Below are 16,964 nucleotides of genomic sequence, written 5' to 3'. Positions count from 1 at the left end.
AGAAGGAACTGATCAACAGGGGCACTAGTGGAGGAGCCTGCGAGATAGTCAAGGAGGGTAGGAGGAGTGCGTCCGAACACGGCCTGGTAAGGAGTCATGCCGATTGCGGAATGCCAAGAAGTGTTATAATGCCATTCAGCCCAGGGCAAATACTGGAGCCATTCGCGTGGGCGATCAGAGACATAGGAGCGAAGGTAGTTTTCGAGGCAACGATTGAGAACCTCCGTTTGACCGTCGGTTTGCGGATGATACGCACTGCTCATGGCAAGGGTAGTGCCCTGTAGACGAAAGATTTCTTTCCAAAATGCCGAGAGGAAAATAGGATCACGATCCGAGATAATGGAGGAGGGGAAACCATGAAGATGAACAATGTCACGAACAAAAACAGCAGCAACCTGGGGGGCTGTAAACGGAGTTGAGAGGGCGGAAAAATGAGCATGTTTCGTCAGTCGATCGACGACGACTAGAATAGCAGTCTTGCCGGAAGAGGATGGAAGGTGAGTAATGAAGTCCAAGGATAAGGAATCCCAGATTTTCCCAGGGATCGGCAAAGGTTGGAGAAGGCCTTGTGGAGCTGTGTTGAAAGATTTAACGGTTTGGCAGATCGAGCAGCGACGAACAAAGTCACGGACGGAGTGACGGAGATTAGGCCAATAGAAAATGCTAGACAGTCGTGCAAAGGTGCGCTGAATACCCGCATGGCCACCGATTGGTGAGGAATGAAACTCCGTTAAGAGTAACGGTTGGAGAGCAGTCTCAGCGGGGACTAAAACCCGGCCTTTGTATAAGAGTAAGCCATCTTTGATGGAATGATCAGGATGAGCAGTTGGGTTGTCCTGCACGGAACGAAAGAAAGTGAGTAATGATGAATTGTTTGCATAAGAAGACCGCAGGGCATCCCAGATGGCAGTCAAGGGTTTAGATAGAGTGGATATGGATTGCATGACTGGACCGGAGCAGCGAGATAGAGCGTCGGCGGGGCCATTGAGAGGGCCAGGTTTGTAAATGATTTCGAAGTCAAACCCAAGCAATTTGGTCAGCCATCGTTGTTGCTCGGGGGTTTGGATGGTTTGATGGATCATAGTGCGAAGGCTTTGATGATCCGTATGGACTGTGAAGTGGTGGTCATGGCATGTTTGAGTTTAGTGAAGGCAGATGTGGCAGCTTCAGTCCAATGAAAGGCATCCTTGCGTAATAAGATGGTCAAGGGATTGGCCAAGGTGGCGTACTTGTGGACAAAACGCCTATAGTATCCAGTGAGACCCAGAAAGCTGCGCAGATTTCGAAGGGATTTAGGGATAGGCCAATCACGAATGATGGAGATCTTGGACTGGTCAACAGCTACTCCATGACCCGAGATGTGGTGACCCAGATAGTCAAGCTCGAGTCTCCCGAAATCACATTTTTCTTTCTTGACGAATAAGTGATGCAAGCGGAGTAGGGAGAACACTTGACGGAGATGAGCCAAATGAGCAGTCCAGTCGTGGCTGTAGATGAGTATGTCGTCGAAGAAGACCAGGACGAAGCGGCGGAGGACCGTTTTGAACACGGAGTTCATTAAAGCTTGAAAGGTGGAGGGAGCGTTAGATAGGCCGAACGGCATAACCCGGAACTCGTAATGCCCCTCATGAGTGCGGAATGCCGTTTTCTGAATATCAGGAGGATAAATGCGAATTTGGTGGTAACCGGCGCGTAAGTCAAGTTTGGAGAAAACACAAGCGCCAGAGAGTTCATCAAAGAGTTCGTCGACAGTGGGAATAGGGAATCTATCTTTGATGGTGACTGCGTTGAGGGCGCGGTAATCGACGCAAAAACGCCAAGTGCCATCGCGCTTTTTAACAAGTAAGACTGGTGCCGAATATGGGCTCGTACTGGGTTGTATGAGACCATCCGCGATCATGTCAGCGACCAAGCGTTCAAGTTCGCCCTTCTGAGAGTGAGGATAACGATAAGGTTTGACATTGATTGGTGGGGTGTGAGGCAAGAGAGGGATACGGTGGTCAAAACTGCGAGGTGGAGGAAGAGTGGTCGGTGATGCAAATATGTCTGCGTAGGAGGTAAGAAGGTGTTGCAGGGAAGATAGAAAGGATGCAGGAGCTGAGACCCCGAAAGTGGGATGAAGAGGTAGGTCAGGTTTTTCAACTGCTAAAGACCAAAACTGGGCAGCGGAAGAAGTTAGGGAATGTTTAGTGAGTGCAGAGGGGCTGATGTAGGATAGTTGTAGTGGAGTCAGACCGTTGAGTCTAATGGTCGTGCCATGATGGATGAATTCCATCCAAAGGTGCCGGTAGTCAAATAAGACCGGACCTAAATCCGATAGCCACTGAACGCCCAGTACGATGTCAGCACCATATATAGGTAAGAGGATTAAGTCAACAGAGAAAGAGGCTTCACCGAGTTGTAGAGAAACTTGGTGGCAAGTACCAGCACAGTCAACAGAGTCACCATTGCCAACAGTGACGCGTAGTTGTGGGGAAGGTTGAATGGGAAGGCCGAGGTGACGAGCGAGCTGGGATTGGATAAAATTATTGGTGGAGCCCCCATCGATGAGGATAACAATCTTCTGACCATTGAGGAAGCCGGAGAGTTTTAAAGTGGACGGAACGAGTTGCCCTGTAAGGGCATGAAGAGAGATGGATGGACTGGGATCGGTCTCCAGGTCCGTAGGAAGAATGGGTGGGTCGTTAAGAGGAGGGATATAAGCTTCAGTGTGGGTGGGTGGAGAGAGCAGAACTGGGGAATCTTCGGAAAGGTCAACCATCAGGCACAAAAATTGTGGAGGATTGCACTTGTGGCCCGGAACAAACTTGGCGTCGCAGTTGAAACAAAGTCCTTTTTCACGACGGGTCGCCATTTCAGAGGGCGTCAAGCGTTTGATGGGCAGGGAAGCAGGACGAGTGTTGTTGGGTGGAGGAAGATGGGGTGCCGGAGGTGGCCGGGACAATGGAAAACGACCTTGGGAAGCAGCAAGCCGTGCATCATTGCACTTGTCTTCGACGAGCTTGGCCAAGCCAATTGCATCGTGGAGGTCAGTCGGTCGTAACATATAAAGTTCCCGTTGAATGTCCGGACGAAGCCCAGAAAGGAAACAGTTGAGTAGGTTTGCTTGACTGAGCCCAGGGACGCGCGATGACAAACACTCAAAGTCGGCGAGGTATTTCACAATAGAGGACTGCTGGCGAAGTTTGTATAGCTGGGCCTCGTGGTTCACAAAGGCAGATGGCCCGAAACGAAGCTCCATGCGGCGGGTGAAAAGTTCCCAGGTGGAGAGTTGGTTGGTCATGGACATCCACTGAAACCAATGTAAGGCTGTGCCGGTCATATAAAAGGCTGCCATGGTGATCCGCTGATCGGTTGGCACTTGGTGAAAAGTGAAGAACTGATTAGCTTGGAACAACCAACCAAGCACATCTTTCCCAGAGAAGAAGGGTATTTCAAGTTTAGGAAGGCGATTGAAGGTAGAGGACTGGGAAACTGTGGGTGGCGATGGTGTGGTGGGGGTGGCCACGGAAATCGGTGGGGATGGAGTAGGTGGCGGTAAGGGTAGCAGGGGTGGTTGAGGGGGAGGACGCTCAAGTTTAGCCAATTTGAGCATCATGTCCGCCATAACGGACTGTTGGGAGGCAAGGGATTGCGGGATCATGTCGAAAGCGACAGAATGTTGTTGGACGGAGGCGTTCATAAGGTCGATCTTGGCGTCCTGTTGGGCGATCAGGTCGGATAAGGAGGTGAGTTGTTCATCCATCGCGCGTGCGCGTGTGATCATGCCTTCCGTCATGAGCGGTAGCACAATGGCTCAACGAAAGCACCAAATTGATGGGGTAGATCTTGTTAGAGAGGAGGACAGAGGTCAAGGGAGAGCAAGAGAAGGGAAGAGATAGGGAAGAGGAGAGAAGAGATGAAGAATTGGGATAATAGCTCTGCCACTAGTGTGGCTTTTCTTCATTCATTTAAAGCAAACATGCAATAGTCTGATATGTGGATACGAGATTCCACTTTTACATACGTTAAACATATAAGGCTTTATTCTTAACATAAGATTCCCTTTCATGTGATAAAATCCATGTACTTCGTAGTTCGCGTCAGTGTTCTGTTGGTGCGTTTGCTTTTGCGAGTTTTGGGCCTGTCGGCCACTGCATTGTTTTCCCATGTAACAGCATCACGTCCCTAGATTTAAATTCTAAGAGCATCTCAACAGCATCCATATGATCATCATCTAACAACTACGAGCCTTTCTCCCTTATCTAAACACTGCAAGGTTTCCTCACCTGCAAATGCAATAGCATCTCTAGACGCTGTGTTCCTTAGCCTCCAGATTCTGCAAGCCCTTCCCTGGTCTCCAAACATTATGAGTATTTCCCTTACCTCCAAAAATTGCGAGCCCTTGTAGATTAACTTCATCCAACTAGCAAGCGAAGCAAACCCTTCCCTATTATTTGTATTATTCTATTTCAAACTTTCTCTAGCCTTTTTTGATCCATATCCCATCGAATATCTATCCTTGTCGTCTTAGGATCATGGCCAACATCTTCACTCGGATGCTCTCCTCCATCTTTGAAAATCGATTTGAATTGATTCGTTTTAATGTAACATGAGATTCTTGTTTTTAATTATTTTGTCTGCATTCTCTTTAATGGTTGTAGCAATGAGGTTCAATGTTGAAAAACAGTATAACATCATCAAGTTCCAAGTTTGGTGTATTGTAGGCAATGAGACAAATGAAGGCACCATTTATAGCTCGATGGCCAAAAGGAGTGAATGTCAAAACAAGGGAGTCAGAGGCACGAAGATCTCTAATATTGTTATGAACTAATGGCACCACAATTAGCTAATATAGTGTGTTATGTGATAATAAGTGATTAGCATGAAAAAGATGTAATTAAGAGATACAAGGCTATTAGCAATCCTGTCATTAAAGAGTAATGGAAGGAAAGCAAGAATGATTTTGCCCAGCCTTTTTCTCATCTTCTCTTCTCTATTCTCTTGCTTTATTTTTTTTTTTTTTCCTTCCCTTATAATCTCTCTATTGCTCTATCAACAAGTAAACTCCTTGAGGCAGTAAGGGTCAACACAAGAGAAAGGTTCGCAACATGCGTATGGAAGCTGGAAAAAAAAGCTCACAACCGTATGCCCTATATTTATATCTAAAAGTAAAAATACTAGATTAATAATTATTATTATTATTATTTTAATAAATTATTGTAATAATCGAATTAATTCACTAAATTATGGTAAATGTGAAAGTGAGATAAAATAGATATAATTCCCATTATACCCCTCCCTCGGTCTTGTTTATTTCTCATCGGGTCAACGACGACGAGTCAGCCATGACAATAACATGTGGGCCCCAAAATCCACTAACTCCAACTTTTGACCCGGCACGCAACACGACGCAAACCGCACTCCGGATTCCAAATTCCAAACTAAACCATTTAATACAAACACCACCCACACTAAACGACAACTACTTCAGTTCTTCTTCCACTCCTAAACCGGTCAACCATTCACAAATAACTTTACCAAATTTCATTTTTTTTCTCTCTTAAAAAAACTCCTTTTTTATATTACAAAATTAAAAACATAAAAAAATAACTAAAAAAAATTACAAAAAATAAGCCACTAATTTAACGGCTGAGATCCAATCAGAGCCCCATCCAACGAGTGACGATGCTCCCACTCATAAGTCACGATCAACATCGCCGGATCATCTGGCGCCCGTTCCACGTGTTTACGCGCCGGACAACCTCTCACACTGCTGCATTTATAGTAACCCCTGTTTTTCCAAAAATAAACAAATTAGTTTTTTTTTTTCCTAAACCGTTTGATCAAGATCGTACGGCTGTAAAACACTTCCATTTACCTTGGATACGGTGATCCCTTGATCGGCTTCTGGCCATACTTCCTCCACGAGTACTCATCCGACGGTATATCAGCCACCTTCGAGCTGATCGCCGGCACCCTTATGACCTTTTTCACCTTATTTTTCCTATTTAAAAAAAAAATCGCAAAATATTATTATTTTTTAATTTACTTTAATTTATTTATTATAAAAAATAAATAAATAAAAATAAAATTAGCAAGCTAACCTTTTCTTGGAGCAATGGCAACGTTTTCCGATGGCAGCCTCGGAGTGGGCCCCACTATGGCCATGGCACCTTTTCTTTGAAGCTAACGGCGGTTTCCCGGCTGAGAAGGAAGCCGGAGTGGCGCCGATGAGAGCCGAGCCGAGCCGGCCGTTAGAGACACTCCCGTCGCCAGTGACGGAAGAGAAAAACGAAGAAGCCGCCGACGAGATCGGCGCGCTGAAGCTCGGCTTGGTGAAATCCAGCGTCTTGGTCTGGCTCGGCGGTTGGGTCTGGGTTTGGGTTTGAACCGGGTTCGGACCGCGGCGGAACCTGGCGTGGCCGGTCCGGTTCAGGACGGAGATCATCTTCTTGAACTTACTGACGGTCTGATCGGCCATATCACGGCAATCGGACGGTGAGGTTTGGTGGGAGAGTTGGGAGATGAGAAGCTCCATGCTGCGGATCCCGGCGGTGGCGGCTTCTTGAACGGCCATCTGATCGTCCATTCTGGAGAAGCTCATCAGATCGACGGCCATCGTCGTCTGAAATTTAGGGGTGAAAAGTTGGAGGCTTGGGTTTAGGAAGACGTTGAGAAGAGGAATTGGGAATTTATAGTGAAGAGAAAGGAAATTAGCTGGAAATTTTTGAAAGCGAAGGGGGGGGATGATGGAGTCAAAGGTTTGTTTTGATCCAACGGTTGTGATTTCACGGTATTTTCTCGTTGGATTTCTCGTCGTGAGATATTCATATTAGACGATATTTTGATATTTTTTTTATTTTTTATTTTGGGTTTGAATTTTTTTTTTGGTATTAAATTAATGGTTAACAAAGTCAACTGATACGTTGTTGTTTTTGCTTCTGTTTTTTAGGGAAAATTATTAAAAAAAATGAATAATTTTTTTTTTGTTTGGGATTCTAGAAGAGAAAGGAAGGAGATTGGAAGGTTGGTGAAGAAATGAGAGAAATTTTTGTTCTAGTGTTAGTTTTGTTGTTTTTTTATTAAATAAATTAGAGGGGGAAAGTAAACTATTGTTGAAGTTAAAATTAATTTTTTATTAGATCTTTTTTATAAATTAATGAAAATTTCTTGAATGGAGTTGGCATGTAAATATAATTAGATTTTATGCCTAAATTTGAGGAAAAAAAATACATTCAAATGAAAACACACACACATATATATATATATAATTTTATTCTTTTATTAATCAAACGTTTCAGTTGACATTTTTCCGCCAATTATTTATTGCATGCAATTTTTGTCAGCATTTACACGTTTATAATGTTGGGTACAATAAATATAGGTGAAGTTGACTATTTTCTTATTTAATTAGAATTTTTGAACTTCAATTTTTGTTCTTAGGGTTTTAATTTTCTAGATTTTGAATTCCCCTGGGTATAATATATATAAATGAAGTTGACTTTTTTTTCTTATTTAATTTGATTTTTGAACTTCAATTTGTGTTGTTAGGGTTTTGATTTTCTAGATTTTGAATTTCCCATATAAGCATCATTAAGAATTTTGAAAATACTCCTAATTAATTATTGAATTTTTTATGTGCTTTTTTATGTTTTAAAAAATACTCATTATATATATATATATATATATATAAAGTTAAGAACAATTCTTGTAAATTCTCAATGGTGAATAAGAGGTTAAGTGTTCGTTTGGATTACTGTAATGGAATGAAGGGTAATGAGGCAATGAAGGAGGGGGAAAGGAATGGGTAGGGATGGCAATGAAAAGGGTGTTCGATTAGAGAAGTAATTTATCGGGAATGAGAAAAAGTAAAAAAATAATTCATTGGCAATTGAAAAAATAATTAAAAGAAACTATGTAAAATTACTTTTATGCCCTTAACGTAAAGAAATAAATTTTATTGTTTATACAATATTTTAAATAAATTTTAAATTATTATAATTAATTATTTAAATTACTTATTAATTATTAATTAATTTATGACTTATATTTGAAATAATATTTATTTAATATAATTATTGTATTTACTATAATTATTTAATATTTATTTAATATTTATTTATTATTATAATAAATATTAATTATTTTAATATTATTACATTTATATTGAACATAAATATTTAGTTAATATAATTATTATATGATTGTTATCATTAAACATTAATTATTGAAAAATTAATACATTTATATTAAATATAAATTATTATTTAATATAATTATTATATGATTATTATAAGTAAATATTAATTATTTTAATAATATTACATTTATATTAAGTAAAAATATTTATTTAATATAATTATTATAAGATTGTTATAGTTAAATATTAATTATTTTAACATTAATACATTTATATTAAATATAAATATTTATTTAACATAATTATTATATGATTATTATAAATAAATATTAATTATTTTAACATTAATAAATTTATATTAAAGATAAATATTTATTTAATATAATTATTATATGAGTGTTATAAATAAATATTAATTATTTTAATATTAATATATTTATATTTATTTAATACATCAATATATTGTGAGGTGTAAATTGCCCAATTTGTACTCATTCTCCCTCCATCCCTCCATCCTTCTCCATTGCCCCCAAAATTGTGTGTGTGTGTGTGTGTGTGGGTGGGGGATGATTCATTAATAGTGACCCCCATAGAATAATGATAACTTTCACAAAAACTATTCCCAAATAAGATATGGAAATGTGTAAATAATGGTTCTTTTACTGCCATCCAAACATGCATTAAGGTTTTAAATCTTAAAATCTTGTGAAAATAATAAAATAAAAATAAAATTGGCCCAATTTGAATATTTATCAAATAAATAATTTAATTTTTTTTTAAAAAATAGTATAATTAATTATAGAGTTTAACTGTTTATCAATAATATTAATTTTGAAAAGATAAATATTTACAAAACAATAAAATGTTGTAAAAATGCATATTATTATTATTATTATTATTATTATTATTATTATTTTGACGGGGTATGTATCTTGACCATTGAATTAGAAAATAGTGAATAAGTCACACACGTGGCAGGCAAGAAATACCTGCACAAGTTATTCAAAAGTGAAGGACTTGCTCATTCTCATGCTAAGAAGAAATCAAACCTTAAGAAATGACTTTAAGTACTCCTTCGTTCTTTTTCAGTTGTCATATCGGGGAGCCCTTCTTTATTCTTTTTTATTTGTCACAATAGAAATTTTATATAATATTAAATAATTTTTTTTTAAATTTATCTTTTAATTTAATGTACTTGTATAATTTTCAGTAAATCACAATCAACTAAATATTAAATTATATACTTTACTAGTGGAGTTTACATAAAGATAATTTTAAAAAGTAATAGAATTTTTTTATAAAATATAGATTACCAACTAACTTTAATCAACTTTTCTTAATCTGAATGAACTATATAAATGTGACAAGTAAAAAAGAACAGAGGGAGTATTTGTTAAAAATCTATATCTTAAGAAGCGGTACCATTGCGAAAAACGAATATTATCTCTGTTATAAAAAGAAAATATGAGTTATTTAAAATGTCTCAAATTTATGTTTTCATACGACACAGTGATAGTAATGAATTCTCGGTTGTAGTATGGATTTATTGTTTAAACTCTGTGTTACCCGGTGAAGATGAAAAGGAGGATAATTAATTTTTTATCAATGCGCATAACCTTAGAGGCCGTTTGGTTCGTGTTAATGACATATTACCAAGTAACGAGATTACCATGGCAATATGAGTGAGAATGTTATATGGGTGGGAATATTGCGGTAATTTAATATAACCATGTTTGGTTGGGAACTTTTATTACTTTGGTTTTCATGGTAATCAATTTGTTAAAATATAAAAAGTTATAAGATTACCACGGTAATCCAAGATAGACACCAAATTTGGTGGTAATAGGATTACCACTTTCTTGGTAATATTTATAAGTTGGTAATGTGATATTACCATACAGATTACCACTAATAAAATGCCAAACGTGGTAATATTTTCAGATTACCACGTAATACATGGTAATCCTTCTATATTACCGTGAATCAAACGGCCCCTAATAGATAGCGTTATCGCTTGCATTAAAAAGTAGCCATTAATGTCAATAAAAATCTCCAAAGGCGTTCACACATGTCCTGGTATATTTTTATTTAAAATTAATGAGAGAAATATTAATTTCAAACATTTTAAACATTTTATAAATAAATTAAGTTATATAACTTTAAAATTATTTATATATTTATTTATTTTAGCATTTGGAGTTAATCTTAATCATATTCATAGCTCAATCCTTGAAATAAAATAATAAGATTTGGTGAATGAAAGGTGGAAAATCATGAAAATTCATGCATATTTAATTTTTATTAGGTAAAATATAAGAAAAAAACCATTTAGATTGTTCAAATAAAAATTAATATCATTTGTATTTTTTGACATATGCCAAAATTCAGAGGGCATATTTATGTCGTAAATATAACTAACAGGTTTTATGAGACAATCATCAAATAACGAATTTTTTTAAAATATATATTGATAAAATTTCATGGTGCATTTGATATTATGTTTGAATTTAAGAAGTGGAGAGTAAAAATTTTGGCGAAACAAAGGGATATAAGTGCATCTGACCAATTTATTTAATTTTTCAAAGATATATTGGTTGTTAAAATAAATTAAAAAAAATATTACTCCTACTATTTTTTACTTATCTATTTTAATAGATTAAGAAATTCTATTAAAGTCAGTTGTTAATTTAAAATTTATAAAAATTATATTTGCTTTTTAATATTATCTTTATTTAAAATTCTATTAAATTTTTTTAATTTCTCTCTCTACTTTAATTATATTTCCTCTCTTGCAAATTGTATTTTATGTTAAATATTGGATAGCCCAATGGTATGACACCAAAGTATAAGGGGGAGGTCATAGGTTCAAATCCCTCCCCCGATTGTACTATTTCATGTACTGTTCATATACTGTTCACCAGTACTGTTTATATTCATATAAAAAAGGCGTTTATCGTCTATTATTCCAAAAAAAAAAAAATTTGGTGGTTTATAATTTCCAAAAAAAATCTCTCTTTATGTTTTTAAGTTTAAAAATTTTCCAAATCAAATTTTAATTTGAAAATCTAGTTTTTTTTTAAATAAAAATTCATATGAATAATTTAGATGTCTTCTTTTCTTTAGTATAAAATATATTAGGAATAAAAAAAACACATTCCAAATAATATTGAAAAAATGATTTCCATTAGTGAAAAATGGAAAATATTTATTAAAAAGTATAGAAGTGGTTAAATATGATTTAATGTTTCATAAATTCAATAAAAAATAAAGTTGAACGTAATTAATTAGAAGGTATAAAAATATACTAAATATAAAAAATAAATTTGAAATCTGAAAATAGCTGATGGGGCAAATTTTTTTAAAAAAAAATTATTTAATATTTTATTAATTTTTTAAATGAATTTTTTTAAAAAAAAACTCAAAATAGCCGATGGACAAATAAAAATAACCAGGAGTGTAATCATACGCGCTAACATGTGGAAGAAGAGAAATACGAATTGAAAGCCACGAGATATCGCGAGACGATTACGAAACGATATAAAAGGACGAGTTACGTGGGGACCACCACGTAGCTAACTTGTTGACCGAACAGTAGTCACCGGCCACCGAGAACAGCCGGTGAGCGATAGCAACCGTTCGATCAAAGGGAGTTAAATCGAACGGTTTCCGAGAAAAGCAGTCGTTGACTACTGATAAAAGTAAATGCCTCGATTGGTGTGGACCACGATGCTAGTCAGGCCAATCTCTGTTTTCCACGTGGCAAAAGCTCTTGCAAAGAGAGAACATTGCTTTCTTATTATTTTTAATTAATTAATTAATTATATTTATTATTTTAATTAAATAGTTATTTTGGGGGAAAATAATGAAAAGTCAAGAGAGTTGAAGTTTTGAAATGAATGAGTCTTACTTTAATGGACCCCACATCGTAAATGCTAGTCTTTGCCAAGTGCAACAACCTTGCAACTTCACTTTCTTTATCACTCTTTGATAAATAACACTTGACTTTTTTCCCATGTACAAATATTTTTTTTATAAATTGTTATTTATCACATTTTTTTTGTACATGCTATGAATATTACTCTATTAAATTTTAAAAAATTTCAAAAATGTGTGACTTGAGTCTATTGGTTGATACCAAGTAGTTTTTCTTTTTTAATTAGAAATATTTATGTAGTTTTCGTGTTTAGTTAAGGCCTCATTTGTAATCTTATAATACATTTTTTAATATATTTGATATAATTATAATTATTTTTAATTAAAAATTTATGTTTTTAATTTAATTTTAAAAATAATTATATTATGAAACTAACTATATTATTAGGACATGTGTTATAACATTAATTTTAGCCCATAGGATTCATAACAAATAATGCTAGAGCTGATAATTTCAAATATTTGCTTTTTTTTATATAATATTCGAAATAACTGATTTATTTTTAATATAACTTAAATTTAAATTAATCTTTTTTATAAAATTAAAAACCCATATCAAGAACCTACACAAATAAAAAATTAATAACTTAATCCATTTATATCCTCGTTCTATATGATTTGAAATTCAAATATATTTTTGGGCAAGAACACAAATGTCCTGCATGAACCAATGCTAATACATTAATAGGTTATTTGTGCAAATTAAAATTTTAGAAAACTAATAGATTAAATGGTTTTTTTTATTAAAAAAAACTATTTAATTAGGTTTCATATATATATATATATATGTATGTATATATATATAAATCGGTCCCCTTAGGTGCTTCCTTTGCTAATAAATTATAACAGTGTACAAAATGATTCCACATTACTAATCAAAAGAATAGTAAATAAACGTGAAATAAAAGAAGAAAGTTGTTGGGATGAAGGATTTATTTAAATATACTAAACCATGTAATTAAAGTTAATAGTTTTATCACAAGTTTTTAAAAAGTAAATGAAGTCGGTTGTTTCAAATGCCAACCATTAAAGCTACCAATTCACACCGTATGCTTTATGCCCTTTAAATATATATATATATATATGTGTGTGTGTGTGTGTGTGTGTGTGTAACAATGCCAATGATCTTAAATTGTCGGTTTTTTATGACCATATTTGTGATTACTCTTACCCTTAATTATATTCAGTAATACATATTTATTAGCATTATTATTATTATATATATATATATATATATCAAACGATATTATTGCTAGAAAATATTTTGTGTTAAGAATTATAAAATTCTATATAATCATGAGGAACGCAACATGATTTGTGTGGGCTTGGAAAGTCGGTTTAGGCACAATAAATTTGCAACAAATGAAAGAAATCATAGATTAAAATCGCATGCTAGATATTTTCAATAAACTTCTCAACCAAAGTAATTCACCAATAATATTAATTAGTATTGATACTTGTCTACAATATCAGATACGATAAATTGATTTTTTCTTTTTGAAAAAAATATAAGTTTTACTATGAGTAACAAAGTAGCCATAAATATATTTCAGTCTCATGAGATAGTCACATAGTTATAGTTAGAATAAATAATATAAATTAAATCTTGAAAACATGGGAAAAAAAGACCAAAGTGCTTTTCAAGTATAATGATAATCTACCCGGTAAAAATTATTATTACTTTTATATATTTTGCCATAATGTTCATTTACATATTTATTATTTCTAACAATTAGATATAGTTTATGTGTTTTTCATTTTTGTTTATTTTATAATTTTCAGAGTCTAAGGTTGTCTCTACTCAATTAATTTATACCATGGCAGCATTCTATATATTATTATAAAGAAAAAAAAAAGGCAAATGTAGGCTTTGTTAGATTATTATTCTTACCATACATAGATGTCAATACACCACAATTATCATACCACAATAGAACATGTGACAAAAAAAACTATGCAAGTCATTTTACTTTTTTTTTTTTTATTAATTTGTATTTTTTTTACAAGATGCAGATAAACTATATTAAAGACATGCATAGATGTGGAGTTAATAGCTCAACACACTTTTTTGTTTTATTTTTTTGTTTTCTGAAAAGAGCTAAAAGCTATGAAACAAAAAACTCAAAAAAAGATAAAAGAACACATTAAAATGAAAGGTTTCTCAAGAAGGATAGGTCTTTAAGCCAAGCAGGCCAGTCTTTCCCTTGAAGGAAGAGAGAAAGCTTTGGATTGGATCTTCCAAAATTTTCAAGAGCATCACCGATGTCATTATCTTCTCTAGGTATGGTTTCGAAGCTGATATGGGAGAAGCCTTCAAGATTTTGTTTCAGCTTTGAAAATTTAGAGTTTGTATGGCAGGCAATGCACAGGCAATAATTCTTCAAGAGTTGAGTAATCCCTGTATAGTCGTAGCAAACTCGGTCTGGACTCTAACCGCAAGAGGGGCAGACTTTAAGGGCTAGATTGATTGCAGCAAGCTCCGCCATGATGGGTGTGTCTAAAGTAGCTCCCTCAACCCTTGCAATCAAAACAATAGTTAAATTAATAATGATAATGAAACCCAGGCCTGAAGAAGAAGTTTTGGAGCTCCAAGAGGCATATGTGTAGATAGAAATAAGAGAGGCATTTTGAGTAAGCTTGGGACACTCCCTGAAAGTGTTGCTGGAGGATTTGATAAGATCTTTGCACTGGGACCAGGCTCTGTTAAAAATAAATTTGACATTTACTGGCAGATTGCAAAAGATTACATCACAGCAATGTTTCTAGATTAACCAAGCAATTGTGGCAATCAAAGCTTTGTTCAATTACTTAGCAACAGGGGGAAGAGAACTCTCAACAAGCCAAGCCCCCGAACTAAGATAATTTAAGTCATTGTTGACTAATCCAACTTTAAAGAAAAGCTCTTGCCAGCATGTCTGAATTTTGTGGCACTTCCAAAGTAAATGCTCAGCTATTTCCTCAACAAGTCAACAGAAAGGACAAGAAGAGATTGGGCCAATGTTAAACTGATAAAGGTAATCGCCAGTGGAAAGCCGACCATGAGCTAGTTTCCAAATAAAGATTTTAACACAAGGCAAAACAGGAAGCCTCCAAATTTCTTGCCAACCTTTCCACACATCAATAGTAGAAGTTAATTGATTAATATGATTATAAACTACAGGAGCAAAGGAAGCATTACAAGAAGGAGGGCTCCTAATCCAAAAATTTTTATCATCAGAAACAATTTTGATTTTAGCCACCCAATCCCAATCCAAGGAGGAGCCCAGTAGATTTTCCAAGCTTTCAATGCAAAAGCCACTTGAAGAGATGAAATCTGAAAAATGGAGATCTTCAACGGGTATGGACATATTCAGGAAAGTTGGCTTGTGGGAAATTGGGAGGTGGAAAATGCAAGGGTCATGCCAAAGATCAACTTCAGTGCTATTGCAAGAGATCATTCTGAGATAAGACTTCAAAAAATCAGCAAAATTACAGATCAACTTGTAGAACCAAGAAGAATGAGCCGTTTTGCCAGGGTTCCAAACATGCTAAGCATTATACTTATATTTAAAAATATTGACCCAAATTTTGTTTTCAGAATTAAAGATGGAAAAAATATTTTTGGCTATAAGCGAGTGTTTGACCAGTCTCAGATTGCGAAGACCTAGCCCCCCCACCCCTCTCAAGTTTGCTGAGTGTAGTAATTGTCCATCCAACAGAGTGGAAGGCTCTATTATTACTTGTCCTACACTAGAGGAAATTCCGAGCAGTCTTAGAAATTTGGTCTAAAATAGTATTAGGCAAATGCATGACAGAAAGGATGTAATTTGGAATGGCAAAGATGGAGCTGTTAAGAAGAGTAACCCTGCCAGCAGTAGAAACAGAAGAGTGATTCTAAGAGTGAATGGCATTGCTAACTCTATGAGAAATGTGCTGAAGCTGACTAATCATAAGTCTTTTGGGAGAGATAGGAATACCCAAATAAGAAAATGGAAAACTCCCTAGACTTATACTCAAAATCCTAGAAATAGAATTAGAGAGCTTTTTATTACACCAAGAAGGGACATATATAGATAGCTGACTATGAAGGTTAGGGTGCTGGCCAGTAAGGTCCTGAAAGAAATTGAGACAAAAAAAAAAACAATTTATGGCAGAAGCTCTAGAGGCCCTTGTGATTAAGATTAAGTCATTAGCAAACATTAAATGATTGAAGTTTATATAAAGATTGTTGCTAAAACCATGAACTAAATTTAAGGAAAGAGCTTTGTTAAGAATAGAAGAGAGATTTTGGGAAACTAAAATGTACAAGAGAGGTGAGATAGGGTCACTTTATCTAATACCTCTAGAACTTTTAATCCAATCCATATGGCGACCATTGATAATAAAAGAAATGGAGGCATAGGAGAGACATGATTGAATCCAGGTTATCCAGGTATCAGGGGAATTCATTCTCCGGAGGGAAGCAATAATACCCAATCATTGAACAGAATCAAAGGCCTTTTCAATATATATTTTGCAAATCATCCTAGGGGGGACATCACTTTCAATTTCAAGGCAATGGGAAATCTCCTGGGCTGTGAATATGTTGTCATAAGCGCCACGTCCAGGGAGAAAGCTGTTAGTGTAAGCCCTAGCCCCAATACATTATATGAACTCTTATTATTTGGATAATTATTATGAGGCATCGTTTTATCTATTATTATTTCTGTGCATAGTTAATAAGATAAAATATCCTTGAATATTGGTTCCACTCAAGTTATCAAATGCGTGATTTGGATAGTAAAACCATAAAGCATAAACTAGAACAATATTCTAAATATCCCTAGTCGATTATTTTTATGGGAATGAAAATAAATTAAGACTAGTATGTCTTTTGTGAGATGGCTTTGTTTTACGGGTCATAGGATATGGGATATCAATCAAAGGACAT

At 35.0% G+C, this 16,964-nt stretch overlaps 2 protein-coding genes across 2 annotated transcripts; both read right to left on the bottom strand.

Moving 5' to 3' along the window:
- Positions 1 to 1,078: 1,078 nt before the first annotated feature.
- On the bottom strand, positions 1,079 to 3,745 carry LOC120278570. Its single transcript, XM_039285319.1, has one exon. It carries the CDS (start codon positions 3,743 to 3,745, stop codon positions 1,079 to 1,081), a length of 2,667 nt encoding a protein of 888 aa, XP_039141253.1.
- Positions 3,746 to 5,390: 1,645 nt separating this feature from the next.
- Positions 5,391 to 6,664, bottom strand: LOC120278749 (WRKY transcription factor WRKY51-like). Its single transcript, XM_039285480.1, has 3 exons — positions 6,087 to 6,664; positions 5,861 to 5,986; positions 5,391 to 5,773 (listed from the first exon to the last, which is right to left on the bottom strand). Exons 1-3 carry the CDS (start codon positions 6,599 to 6,601, stop codon positions 5,620 to 5,622), a joined length of 795 nt encoding a protein of 264 aa, XP_039141414.1. The 5' UTR covers positions 6,602 to 6,664; the 3' UTR covers positions 5,391 to 5,619.
- Positions 6,665 to 16,964: the final 10,300 nt, after the last annotated feature.

The sequence above is a fragment of the Dioscorea cayenensis genome, chromosome 16, assembly GCF_009730915.1.
Source record: "Dioscorea cayenensis subsp. rotundata cultivar TDr96_F1 chromosome 16, TDr96_F1_v2_PseudoChromosome.rev07_lg8_w22 25.fasta, whole genome shotgun sequence".
Lineage (NCBI taxonomy): Eukaryota > Viridiplantae > Streptophyta > Magnoliopsida > Dioscoreales > Dioscoreaceae > Dioscorea > Dioscorea cayenensis.
The sequence above is the reverse complement of the archived record's forward strand: the minus strand, read 5'-3'. Positions and strand labels throughout refer to the sequence as shown.